The sequence below is a fragment of the Vombatus ursinus genome, unplaced genomic scaffold (genome assembly GCF_900497805.2).
Source record: "Vombatus ursinus unplaced genomic scaffold, bare-nosed wombat genome assembly UNPS02014893.1, whole genome shotgun sequence".
In the NCBI taxonomy this organism is placed as follows: Eukaryota; Metazoa; Chordata; class Mammalia; order Diprotodontia; family Vombatidae; genus Vombatus; species Vombatus ursinus.
In genome coordinates, this window is record NW_020954671.1 from 4652549 (window position 1) to 4667119 (window position 14571).

Below are 14571 nucleotides of genomic sequence, written 5' to 3' on the forward strand. Positions count from 1 at the left end.
GTCTCAAGCTTCAGGCTTTTTTTACACAATTGTTTTCAGAGATATTTCTGGGGTTTTAGAAGTTTTCAGTGCTTCTTAGGTAGTGTAATCTGGGGAAAGGTAGGGTGACTGCGCTCTTTGACCATACCCTGGTCCTTACCCAGGAAGGGCCTTTGATCCCTTGGGATTGCAATTGATACTACCCCCCCCCCAGCATCCCCTGATCCCTTGGGGCTGGAAGTGATACTGCCCAGAACCAGATATAGGCAGTGGAGATGCCAAACAGTCACCTCTCATGGCTTCCACTCCCTCTAGACTACTAGTGCACCCTCTAGTACTCCTTTCTGCCTTGAACTATGATCCAGAAGTGGATATAAGAAATACAACTGCCAAACAATGTATCGTCCTGCATCCAGTGCTAACACAGGCCCCCCTGTAATCTCTCTCTGACCTGTTGTCAGGCCCCTTTACCATCTCTGACTTGAGAGCTTCCGAAGCTACTACTGCGTCTGTTACTACCACTTAACCCCACCACTGGTGTTTGGTCCATGTGGGCTTTGGGCCAGACTCCTCCCCCCATGTCACAGATCTCTCTTTCTGACTTCTTATGTTGCCTTGGGCTGGAAGAATCTCTCACTCTGACCTTTTGTGAGCTTTGCCACTCCAGAATTTGATTTGAGGCATTATTTTAAAGTTGTTTGGAGAGGAATGTTGGGAGAGGTTGGCTGAATGCTTCTCTACTATTCCCCTCTTGGCTCTGCCCCCCAGAATAAGCATTTATATAGCGCCTACTGTATGGACCCAGGTCATCTTTAGAAGGGAGAAGAATAGACATTTTTATAGCACCTATTATGGGGACCCAGGAATAAGAAGTTACTCAGAGTCTACTATGAGGACTTGGGTCACCTTTAGAGTAGGGGGGTGGGAATAGGGAAGAGAATAAGCATTTATATAGTGTCTGCTATGTGCCAGGCACTGTGCAGAGTGCTTTTTATAAATATTATTTCATTTGATCCTTACAACAACCCTGGGAAGTAGGTGCTATTATCCCTATTTCAGAGTTGAGGAAACTGAGGCAGAGGTGAAGTGACTTGCCCAAGGTTACACAGCTAGTAAGTGTCTGAGTCTGGATTTGAGCTGAGATTTTCCGGACCCCAGGCCCCGTGCTCTGTTCACTAAATAGTGAACAGGTAATGGCCGGTCTTTAGAGGAAGATAATAATAATAATGGCTAACACTCACAGAGAGCTTTCAGGTTTGCAAAGCACCTACTCTCATTGGATCTTCACAACTCTGGGGTAGGCGCTGTTAGCCACATTTTACAAACGAAGAAACTGAGACTGATTGATGTTAAGTGGCATTACTAGAATCACAAACACAGTGTCTGAGGAAAGCTTTGCATTCAGGTCCTCTAAAATTCAAATCCAGCACTTTTTTCCATTGTCTCACCAAGCTGATTAAAAGAGTTCCCTCTCTTGCTACATTCCCAGCATTGGGTTGAAATGAATGAGTGTATTAATTTTGTTCTTCTTTGTAGAAGAAAGGCGGTAGTATGTCGGTAGGGCATATATCGTAAGCAATTTGAGCATTAGTGAAGATGGATTTGCGGTGATCCATCGTATTATTTCCACTTTATGGCAAAGGAAGAAGAGAGGTTGTAGCTCCAACAGTTAAAGCCTCCATTTTTGCAGGGTAAACCTTGGTTTCTACAAAATATACCCCCACATTGCAAAAGTCTTGTTGAACAGATTTTGGGATCCTGAATGGAATACCGTTTATGTGGAAAAAAATGAGATAATTCAGATAATTAATATGAATGAATTAAAGAGTATTTATTAAGCACTTACTATATGCAAATCACTGTGCTGTTATTTTATGATGTTATTTTATAATTCCTTCAGTTATATATAATATTCTTCTTTGCTTCCCAAGGATCATGGAAGCAATTGGAAATTTATAAGGATATTTTCTGATGGTGCAAAAAATGGTTATATAGTTTATAAGATGTATCAGCAAAAATTTTAAAAGTGCCCTAGGAAAACAACAAAAAACCATTTCTAAGTAACTGATTCAAGGGTCCATACTTGATGATATTTCCAGTTTCTTGTTTTGTTTTTGTTTGTTTTTCTTTCTGTACATCATGGTATTGGATACCGAGAGAGCACTCATATAGATTTGTTGATTGAATAATTATGTCCTCTCATTTTAAAAAGCTATGCTGTCTATGATTTTCAAATGGCATATATTTGGAGACAAAATACTGAAAAGTGAAAACTGAAAAATTAGAGAAACAGTTAAATTTTAGGAAACTTTTTTGTGTCTAGCATAGATTTTCATTTTCCTAAATACTTTATCATATCTATTATTTTTAATAGAAGATGATTGAAAGTGAGAACCTGAACCAGGAAGAAATCATTAAAGAACTGGTAAGTCCAATCCAAATTTTATCATATAACATGCATAGAAGAGTGTAGGGGTTGGACGAAAACAGAAAGGAGAAGGGGGCTGAGTGATAGATATTAAAAGGGATCACTTTGTTTTCTGGAGGCAGAGGGATAAACCAGAGCTTTAACCATAGCATGGGTCTGGCCTAGGAGCTAAGAAATAAAATGTGTAAATAGTAAGGTTTGCAGTTTTGTCTGTTGAAAGAAAAAGCTATATAAAGGATGAAGTTATAATTTCTAGTGATAGAATAATTATAAAATAATATAAGTATATAATAACAGAATCTTTTCTTCTATAACAGTGCACATGCAATGGTTTGTGTTTTGAATCAATTCATCAAGAAGGACCAGAAACTTTCAAACTGGAGATGTTCTTTTCAGGGTATCCATGTATTGTAGGGTTAGCATCTTTTCCTAATTTAACAAGTCTCACGGTAGTTGCTCAAAATATTTCCAAAATCTCAGGACTGGAGTCATGTTTATTACTTAAAGAACTTTGGATTGCTGAATGCCATATAACGGTAAGTCTAAATGTTCTTACATATATTTTATTTTTGTTTTGAGAAAAAAATCACTCAAAAATATATATTGAACCTTTTATAAATTCTACAAAAGTAACATTGAATTTTTAAACCTTCAAGATTATGGAAAGACACAGAATGTTCATGGTGATATTATAGCTTACAAGAATGTTTTTTCCCGAGGGTGGAAAATGCACCCAAGTTGTAGATTTGTCACTTTTTTGTGCCTCCCAAAGGGTATCTTTAGAGGACAAGTTATATCTGAACCTGTGTTCAACATTAATGGGGACAGAAAAACAAAGAACCTATTCCTTTCCTTAGAATTTGTTGTAGGTAGAAATGGCAGGCGGGGTAGATGGAGTATAAAAACAGTGGCCCCAGTTTCCCCTAAATTAGTACAATCTCATTTTCTCTTCATATAGAAAATGGAAATTACCAATTTTTATCCAACTTTGCCACCTTTTCCTCTGTGTTTCTTTTGCTCAAACCAGCTTTTGCTTGAATAGTTTGACTCCATTGAATTTTTATATTTTTAAATGTTATTCTTTGTAGTTGAAATAGTATGGACTCCAAAATACAATCCCATTTGGACAACATTATTTGATTTCTTAACCCATCATGAATGGTTCTCTTTCTGGTCTCTTGATCCGTTCTTTGGCCTAGTGTCAAGAGTACAGAATATAGTACTAATTTCCCACTCTTACAGATGTATTCTCTACCTTTTGCTACAGGGGTTTAATTTATAAGGAGAGGTTCTGGCAGCCACCATCATGTTAAAGCTTAAATTTGTCATCTATATATAAAGTCTCTTCTTGATGGAAGAGTGAACTATTATAATAGCCTTTTGAATGATTTCCTTGCCTAAAGTTTCTCCTCACTACTGTCTGTCATCGTCCAGTCCTGTCAAGTTGATTTTCCTAAAGTGCATACTTTAAAAGTGATACTTCCCTTCCTTCCCATTCAGTAAACTCTAGTGGCTTCCTGTTGCCTCCAGGATCAAATATAAAACCCTGTTTGGAGTTCAAAGCCAAGGACTGAAAATAGAGTCGATTAGATTTGTGTATTTGGAGGTCATTTGTAACAAAGTAAATACAGTCTCCTGCATTCATCCCCTTCTGTTTTCTCACACAGAATCCACCCTGATCCTCCTCACCTCTTGCCTGTACTATTCCAATAGCCTTCTAGCTGGTCTCTTTGCCTATTCTAATCCATCCTCCACACAGCTGCTAAAGTGATTTTGCAGAAGCACTGGGCTGATTGCTGTAGGTCTTTCCTCGGTTCAATAAACTCCAATCGTTCCCTGTTAACTCTGGTCTCAAATATAATCTGTTCCAGGCATTTAAAGCCCTTCACAGCCTGGCCCCAACCTACCTTTCCAGACTTATTACATATTGTTCTGCTTCACCTCCTTTGTGGTCTAGCCAAATTGACTTTCTTGCTGTTCTTTATACACCACTCCATCTCCTGTCTATGTGCCTTTGCACTGACTGTCTCCCATGCCTAGGATGTATTCTCTTGGAATCTTTTTTTGAAAGGAAACTAATTTCCTTCAGGATTCAGCTCAGATACTGCTACTTCATGAAAAATATATCTATACATATACATATACATATATACACATGTCTGTATATATGTTTGTAAATAAACATACATATTCATACATATACAAATACAGCTAAACATATATTACATAATATATATTAGAGATATATTATTTATAAATAAATATATGTGTGTATTATACAAATATGAATAAATAAACATATATGCATATATAAATATATGCATAAATATATTTATGTATGCATGTTTATACATATTTAATATATATTATATGTTTGCATATATACATGCATTATGTATATCTACAAGTTGTCTCCCCTAATAGAATGTAAATTCCTTGAGGTCAAAGACTATTTCATTTTTGTATATTTATCCTCAGCATTTAACCTAATCCCAGGCACAGCAGACCCTTGATAATGCGTACTGATTGAATTGTTGATTGATGCAAACTAATTTTTATGAGGAGGGTACTAGCTTCTGGAGGGATCAGGATAGGACTCATAGGAGATAGGAGATAACTTTTGAGATAGTAGCTCACATTTCTGTAGCACTTTAAGGTTTGCAAAGCACTTTACAAAGATTTTCTCACTTACCCTTACTGCCAACCCTAGGAGGGAGGTGCCGTTATTATCCTCTTTTACAGATGAGGCAGACAGTGCTTACTCTCAAATTACTTGCCCAGGGTCACATAGCTAGTACGGGTGTGAGGCCGAGTCTCGACTCCAGGTCCAGCGCCCTATGTATCGCCCTACCTAACTGCCTCTTCAGCCTCAAAAGAAGCTAGGAATTCTGTAAGGTAAAAATGAGGAGCTAATGAATTACAGGTATGGGAGATAAAGGCACCAAGGCAGGATCACAAATGGTGTGATTGGAAAGTAGCAAGTGGACCAGAGGGAGAGTAATGTCTGGTTTTTAAGCCTGGTTTTTAATGCCAAGCAGAAGAGTTCATATTTAATCATAGGTACCTATTTGACCTTATTGAGTAAGAGAGTAATATAGTCAAACTTGTGCTTTGGAAATCTCGATATTACATCTGTGGAGAATGGATAGGGGTGGGGAGACACTGGATATAGTGAGATTTGTTGGGAAGTTATTGTAGCGAGTCCAAATGAAAAATGATGAGGTCCTGAACAAGGTTGGGTTTTAGTGTGTGTGGAGAGAAGGGGACAGATGAGACAGTTGTGGAGGTAAAACCAAATGATTATGTTGAAGGAAAGTGAAGAGTTGAGGATGACTCTTAAATTGAAAGCCATGGTGACTAGAAGGATGGTGTTGCTCTCAGCAAAACAGGAAAGTTGGGGAAAGGTGAAAGTTCTGGGGAAGAGGTAATGAGTTATATTTTGAACACAATGAATTTAAGATGTTTCTGGACTTCTGTGTAGTTGGTGTTGTGAGACTGGAGTTCAGAGCAACTGGATCCATAGATCTGGAAGTCCTCTGCACAGAGATAATAATTGAACTTATGGCAGCTAATGAGATCAGCAAGAGAAGTATGGTAGAGAGAGAGAAGAGGGTTGACAACACAGCTCTGTGGTATGCCCATACATGGGAGAGTAGGACATGAATGATGATCTAGCAAACAAACCAACAACAAAAAAAAAAAAAGAAGAAGAAGAAGCAGCCAGACAGGAGGAACACAAAAAGATAAACAGTCAGTGTCAAATGCTGCAGAGAAGTCAAGAAGGATAAGTAATAAGAAGAGGCCACTATATGTAATAATAATAATGATGATGATGATGATGATAGCATTTATATTGTACCTGTATGTGCCAGGCACTTTGTTGAGTGCTGTTATCTCATTTGATCCTTACAACAACCCTGGGAGGTAGGTGCTGTTCTTATACCCATTTTACAGATGAGCAGATGAGGGAACAGGAGGTAAGTGAAGGTAAAGTTATTTGCCCAAAGTCACACAACTAGTAAATGTCTAAGACAAGATGTGAACTCAGATTTTCCTGACTCCGGGTCCAGCATTCTATGTCCACTGCGCCACCTAGCTGCCCTGTTTGGTAATTAAGAGATTTTGTACCTGGAAAGAGGAGTTTCAGTTGAGTGATGAGGTCAGAATCCTTAAAAGCCTAAGGTTGAGGAGGGAGAGGAGAGAAAGTGGAGTTAATCAAAGTACATGGGTTTTTCTAGGAGTTTGGCTGCGATATGAAAGAGAGATAGAAACAACAGCTTGGGGAGAAGGCAAGGTAAAAGTCAAAGTTGTTTAAAGATGAGAAAGGTAGGTGTGTCTTTAGGTAGTAAATTGAGAGAAAAAATATAAGGCTGAGTCACCTGCTGGAGGAGACTGGAGCGGATGAGATCAAAAGCACAAGTAGAGGGGGTTGAGAGGACCACCTCTTCGTCAGAGACTACGGGAAAGGATGGAAGAGGATACCAAGTAATTTTGAATTGTAAAATAGTGGAGAAGAGGGAACTCATGTTGAATGACATCTGCTTCTTTAGTAATACCTCATTGAACAGAATAAAATATAAAGTCATACTTTGTAGAACAGTAATGCCTTATATCAGAGGTGAGAACCTCTGCTGGAGAAAGAAGTAGCATGCAGACTTGAGGAAGGAAGAGAAGCCTCAGAACATCTTCTGTGGACAGTGCAATTTTCAAATAAAGAAGAGGAAAAAGATTGCCTTGCTATACTGAGGGGTCAGTTGAGTCCAGACCATGTGACTTTGAGAAAGAGAAAATAGACATGATGAGGGTAATCCAGGACAGGGGTTTGGCAAGGCAGGAATGGCAATAGGATAAGAGGGCAAAGGGTATGACTGTAGAGGAGACTGTGTGACTGAACAGGTTAATTGATTATATTTCTTGTCTATCAGACTTTTACAACAATATTTGATGTAGATGTTTTACACGTACACAATAGTTTCATTTTTCATTCTCTGTTTTTGTTTATTTTCCTTCTACAAAACCTGTTTTTTAATGCAGTCAAAATTGTCTGTTTTATCTTTATCATTTCCAACCTTTTGGTCAAGAATAATATAATTGTGAAAGGTACCTCTTTTATTTGGTATCGAATTTTTAAATAATGTGACCATTTTGAGCTTATTTTGATATCTAGTATAAGATGTTTCTCTACATGAAAATTTTCCTAAAATCCAGTTTTCCCAGAATTTCTTTTCAAATAGGTAGTTGTTCCTTCAATAGTTGATATTCATAAATTTATCATACACTGGAAACTACTGGAAAACTACTCCTTTTTCAATTGCTTCTATTTCTTTCTTATTAAATCCGTTCCACTGATCTAAAATGTTTTTTAATCAACGCCAAATAGTTTTGATAAATCCTGTCTTGTAATGTACTTTGAGATCTGGCAATGCTGTACCTCCTTAATTCTTGTTTTGTTTTGTTTTTTAATTTCCCTTGAGAAAGTTTATGCCTTTTGCTCCTACAAATGAATTTTGTCATTGTTTTGGCTAGTTCTGTGAAGTGTGCCTGTTGGTTATTTGATTGGCATAATACCAAATCTGTAAATTAATGCTCATTTTCACTATATTGATATAGTCTAATGATTAGCAGTGTCTAGTTCTCCAGTTATTTATATCTTCCTGCATTTCAATAAAAAGTGTTTTGTAAATGTTTTAATATAAATCTTGTGTGTGTCTTGTTAGGTTAATGTCTAAATAGTTTATGTGTTTTGTAGTTTTTAAAACGAAGTTTATTTTACCATTATTTCAGATCTGTGTGAGTTCTGTATAGGAATGATGATTTTTGTGAATTACTTTGTATCCTGCTACTACACTGAAGCTATTGTGTGAATTAATTTCTTTGTTGATTCTCTGGGGTTTTCTAAGCATACCATTTGCAGATAAGGATAATTGAATCTCTTCTGTGCTGTTAGTTATACCTGAAATTTCCAGGAAGTTAAGAGGGAGAAGATGTTTTTTTAAAGCCTTTCCAACAATACTTATGGGTTATTTCAGTGTCACCCCCTCCAATTTTTAGTCAGTAGTGACTTCACACCATAGGCCTAATTTTTTTTCCATTAAAACTAGACGTTATCACTTTTTATCTTAAGAGAAAATTTGAATTTGAAATGGCTTCTACAACTGATAAGCTATTTCCTTTGCTATAGAAAATTGAAGGTCTACAAGAATGTAAAAATTTGGAAAAACTGTTCTTATATTATAATAAGATTACCAAAATAGAAAATTTGGAGCTACTAACAAAGCTGGAGGTCATTTGGTTGAACCACAATGGAATCAGAGCTATTGAGGTAAGGATGAGTGTTGTGAGGTGGGGTTTCTTTTGTTTTGTTTTGTAAATGAGACCAATTTCCATACAGCTTAAATTTAAGCAACATTATGTACATTCGAGAAATGTCCCACAACATAGTTTAGCCAAAAATGTAAAAATTTAATATAATTTGGATCTTCAAGATTAATAATAATACTTATAATTTAATAAATGTATAAACTTTTTACTCAATTAAAATAGAAAAATTCTGAGGGGAGAGTAGACTATAGTAAGATGTTGGTTCTCCCCTGCCTTTCTACAAGAGCTCCCTAAAGAAGCTGCCGAGAAGGAATCTCCTTAGAACTCAGAGAAGAAATGGGAAAGTTGATGATTATATCCAGATTGATAAATGTAGATTTTTATGATTTTATCTAAATTACAATTTTTCTGAATTTTATAGGGTTTGCAAAATTTGAAGAATTTGAAAGACCTTAATCTTGCTGGAAATTTTATAAATAGCATTGGTAGGTAATATTTACTTTTGCATCTGAGATAACTGTCTAAGTTATTTTAAAGAGGCCACATGGCCTAATGGCACCAAGAAGACATGGGTTCAAGTCTTATATTTGACCCATCCTGTCTGTGTGACTCTGGTCAAGTCATTTAACCTCTGAGTACCCCAGGCAACTCTCTCAGACCCCAAGTTATAGAGAAGGTACCAAGCTGCACTAGTAAAGAGAATGTCCTCACCAGGGTGTTCTACACACTAGTGAAATCATCAGTCCTTTTCCTATCCCTGTACTATTATATCTGTTTTTTAGACTTTTAGTTTACTATTTTGTAAGAGGCATGTTAACTTGTTTCTGTGATGGTAAAAGATTGCAAATTGATCAGTTTTTAATTGCACAGTGGTATTGTCAAACTTGCTATGTTTCCATGTGTTGCATAAAATTATGACAGTGGGTAAAATGACAATTTCTGCTTTACTATTTTTTTTTTTTTTTTGGATAAAGGACAATGCTTGGACTTCAACGAAAGAATAGAAAGATTAAACCTGTCTGGCAACCAGATATGTTCTTTCAAGGTATGTTTAAGTAAACATTTCCTTTTTATGAAAAAAAAAAAACTAGACAAGAAGACAGACAAGGTCTAAGAACAATAAACACTAAATTTTCCAGCAGATTGCCCTCTCTGTCATCCCCACTCTCTCTCACTTATCTTCAATCTTTCCCTGTTTATTGACTACTTCTCTGCTACCTACAAACATGCCCACATTTTCTTCATCTTCCAAAAAACCCTCAATCCTTTCATCCCTTCTAGCTATCATCATGTATTTCCTCCCTTTCCCAGGTAAACTCCTTGACAAGGCCATCTACAATGTATGCCTCCACTACCTTTTCCCTCACTCTTCTCTTAAGTCTTTACAGAGTGGCTTCCAACTTCATCATTCAATTGAAACCTCCCTTTCCAGAGTTATGATCTTTTCATCATCAAATCTAATGACTTTTTTTCATTCTTTATGCTTCTTCTATTGATCAACCTCTTCTCCTTGATTTCTCTAGGTTTTCATGACACTACTGTAACCTAGTTCTCCTCTTAACTATCTAGTCACTCCTTCTCATTCTCCTTTGCTGGATCTTTGTCCTGGCCATGCCTACTGAACGCAAGTGTTCCCAGGGTTCTGTCCTGGGCCTCCTCTTCTCCCTCCTATACTATTTCACTCGGTGATCTCATCAGCTCCATGGATTCAATTATCATCCCTCAAATTATCCAGCCTTAACCTCTCTCCTGGCCTCTATTCTCACATCCCCAGCTGCTTATTGGACATCTCAGTGTCCAGTAGTCCAATATCCTATTGATAGTTTAAACTCAACAATGTCCACAATTGAACTCATCATCTTTTCACTCAAACCTTCCCCTCTTCTGAGCTTCCCGATCAGGTTAATTGACTCCCTCATAGTCACACAGTTTGTTCACTTCCAACTTCATGAGAAGGCTGGCAACAAAGAAGAAGCAACAAAAGCAGTCAAGTTGAAGTAAAAAGAAGTAATTTTGGAAGAGATTTTTGAATTATAAAAGATTACACGAATTGAATTTGTGAAGGGTAGATTTGAAGAAGAAGGTCTTGGACTAAAGGACAAGGAGAAAAAGGGTCAGAAGGACTCTAAGAGAAAGAAAATTAAGGAGATGGAAGACGGTAGTAGGAGTTTAGTAATGTGAGGGAAAGGAAGTTGAATGCTGCTGTCGCTGTCAAGATGCTAGTAAGGTGAAGAAAAGAAGAAAGACGACTCTTTTTGAAGGTGAAGAAGATCCCCTGCCCNGAGTTTAGTAATGTGAGGGAAAGGAAGTTGAATGCTGCTGTCGCTGTCAAGATGCTAGTAAAGTGAAGAAAAGAAGAAAGACGACTCTTTTTGAAGGTGAAGAAGATCCCCTGCCCCCCCCACCTAGCCACAACAGTTTTTCTTGGAAATTACAGGAAAAATAATTAAGAATTTCATTTGTAGCAAGTATTGCAATCAGGGAGAAATTTTTCAATGACTTACGAAGAGTTTATGATGATTGTATTTATGCCATGACCAAATGATTTCTACTCAAAGCATTAGTCTTGTCTCCAGTATAGAAAAGGAACTGGAGAGATGTCACTCACTCTCCAGTTTATCAAGGTGGAAATGGAATTTAAAAATGGAAGAAGGGCTTCAGTATGAAAACAAAGGAGAAAAATGATGTGAAATGACAGAGAGGGGGAGCCTGACCTATGTCGACACATTAGATAGTGGACAAATATGACACCTAGAAGAAAGGGAAGAAAAAGGACTACTGTACTCTTTGAACCAGGTGCCAGATATGAGTCTCTTTCCCAAAACAAAACCCACTGAGGAGTAAACAGCTGATTGACCTCTAAGGAATGATGATATGGATCCACAGTCAGAGAAGAGTCAAAGAAACATTGGATAAGTGATCAAAGGATTTTGAACAGTTTGCAAAAGAACTGCAAGCTATTTAAATAACCATATGAAAGATTACTCCAAATTACTGAAATATGGGAAAAGTAGATCCCTTCTTCTTTCTACCTCCTGCCTTCCCTGGCTTCCTTTAAGTTCCAACTAAAATTCCATCTTCCACAAGAAGCCTTCCCCAACCACTCTTAATTCCAGTGCCTTCTCTCTATTAGTTATTTATCTTGTTTATAGGTTGTTTTGTGTATATTTGTTTGCACTTTGTCTCCCCCAATTAGATTGTAAGCTAATTGAGGACAGTGACTATTTTTTCCTCTTTTTGTATCCCCAGAGCTTAGCACAGTGCCTGGCACATAGTAGGAGCTTAATAAATGTTTATTGGTTGGTTGGGTGGTAGTTAACTCATTTGATCCTCAAAATAATTTTGGAAGGTAGGTGCTATTACAATCCCCATTTTATAGACAAGGAAACTGAAACAAACAAAGATTATAGTGCTGTGCCCAGGATCCCACTCCTAGTAAGTGTCTGAGGCAGGATTTGAATGCAAGTCTTCCTGACTACAAATTCAAAACTATGCCACCTAGCTGCTTCTTTGTCTTTTTATTTTAACTTTTCCTTATTTCTGATTTTTTAAAATGTCTGCTTTTGTGCTTTTTTGATGTAGATACCAGTTTCTTTTTTATTCATATGTTTGTTTGAGATAAAATTTTCCAGCCATCATGTAGCACGATGACTGTCATACAATCAGTTCTTAACAATTCTTGTTGACTGACAAAGAACTGCTTTATTAACATCTCAAAAATTTTAGTACATTTTCTCATTGTTATAATTTTTTCAATATAGTGACCATTTCTATGATTTTTATTGTCTCACTCATTAGTATTAAATCCTTTAGTTTCCCATTAAATCTGAGTCCTTTGTTCACGTTTCCTTTATGGATTACAATTTATTTCCTCTTCTATAATGAAAGTTTTTAATACTTTCGTATTTATTTCTTTTTAGTTCATTTTACTATTGCTAATTTCTGTAAAGTACTACACAGTGATGAAAAATAGAAATACTTCTTAGAATTCCCATTCAGTAATTACCTGCTCTTGTCATACTTATTTTTGCTAATATTGTTCTGATGTTTATTTTCTCTTGTCTATCTTTCTGTTAGATTTTTGTGTGTGAAACCAGCACTTTGAAATCCCCAACATTTATTGACTCTAGGTCTTCCTATAATACAATTAATTTTTTCTTTAAGTATTTAAATTGTCTGCCATGTGATACATACATATTTAATATTGGTATCTTTTATTATCTGTGATCCCTTTAAACATAATGTAGAACCTCCAAGACTGATAGGAAAGCTTAAAAAAAAGAATTTTTGAAACAAGACATAAGGAATGAAATTAGAGCTCAATGAAAACCGCCAGAAAGGATTAACAAAGCAGGTGCACACCTGGTTGAGGTTGGGAGGGAGAAAAGGAAGAATGAAGGAGACATAATTTTTTCAAGTAAATATGCAAGAAATATTGGAATGAAATTTAAAATCAAAATTAAATCCATCAAGAAATATTTATTATGTGCCTACCATGTGACCAGTGCTGTGCTAAACACTGAGAACACAAATACAAAAAGCAAGACAGTATCTGCCTTCAAAAGGTGGCACTCTGCTGGAGGCATTCATGTTCACAGGAAAGTGAATACGGGGTATATACACAGTAAATAACAAGGGATGGGATGAGGGCACTGGCCACTAGAGAGATCAGGATCGGCCTCTTGAGGGGGTTGAACTTGAGCTAATATGCCCTGAAGGGAGCTGAGGCTCCAACAGGCAGAGGTACTGCACAGAACAAGGCCAGCCTGGGCAAAAGCAGAGGCAGGAGATGGAGTGCTGTGCAGGACAATGACCATTCAGGCCCCCACTGGTTGAAAGCCAAATGTGTTACATTTCACCCCTCCTCCAGGGCCTCCATTACCCTTCAGGGGTTGGGAGGTCTCTCATCTTTGCTACTGGTTAGAATCTCCACCAGCTGTCCTCCAGTTTTAGGAATCAAAGAACCCCAGTTCCACTTGACCTCTTAACAGAAAGACCTCTTAACTTTTACCAAAAAAAATTCTATATATCTACATATATGTAAATACACGTGTGTATATGTAGATACGTATGTATTTGTTTCTGTGTATGTTTCAAAGATATAACAAAAATAAACATATAGATTTTTTCCCCAATATGAGTGGTGTAATTCCCCCCTACTCCCAACATATCACCTTGGTGTCTGGGAGGGAAAAGGGAATTCAGGGGTGGGGAACTTGTGGCCTCAAGGCCACATATGGCCTTCTGGGTCCTTGGGTGCGGCCTTTTGATTGAGTCCAAGTTTTATAGAACAAATCCTTTTATTAAGGAGATTTGTTCTGTGAAGTTTGAACTCAATCAAAGGGCTGCACTTGAGAACTTAGAGGGCCACATGTGGCTTTGAGGCCGCAGGTTCCCCACTTCTGGATTAGATTCACAGCTTAACTCAGGTTCTTTTTGTAGCATTAGTCCTACCAAAGTTCCAAGTCCAAGCCCCTCCTCTCCCAGCCTTGCATTCAGGTATCCTGGCTTCTGGGGCTTTCCCTGCTGGGCTGGTTGCAACATCTATCCTTGAATCCTGGGTTCCAAAGTTCCCATGATTCAAGCTCCTGGATCCAGAATTCCAATCCCTGCATAGAAATGAAAAGGACAAACAAAACAAGACCAAATCTCCAATCCATTTTTCAAGGCTACAGGGCCTTTCTTGCCCCTGCTATGGGTAAAGGAGACCTTACCCCTGTGTCTCACTGGAATGAGAGAGACCTTGCCTCAGGCTGATTTAAAGAGGCTGTTCCTACCATGTGGGTGGCCATTGAAGAACGTCTTCTACAAGCAGGTCCTTGTTGCCTCTTGTGTTGGTGCTG

General features: G+C 37.5%; 1 protein-coding gene across 1 annotated transcript in view; it reads left to right on the forward strand.

Annotated features, from left to right (window-relative positions):
- Positions 1-2356: 2356 nt before the first annotated feature.
- The window catches only part of LRRC9 (leucine rich repeat containing 9), a 128341-nt gene continuing 116126 nt past the window's right edge, over positions 2357-14571 (forward strand). The window contains exons 1-5 of the mRNA XM_027842920.1: positions 2357-2404; positions 2725-2943; positions 8589-8729; positions 9150-9213; positions 9703-9773. Of these exons, the coding sequence (XP_027698721.1) occupies positions 2357-2404; positions 2725-2943; positions 8589-8729; positions 9150-9213; positions 9703-9773 (543 nt within the window). The remainder of the gene's footprint in view (positions 2405-2724; positions 2944-8588; positions 8730-9149; positions 9214-9702; positions 9774-14571) is intronic.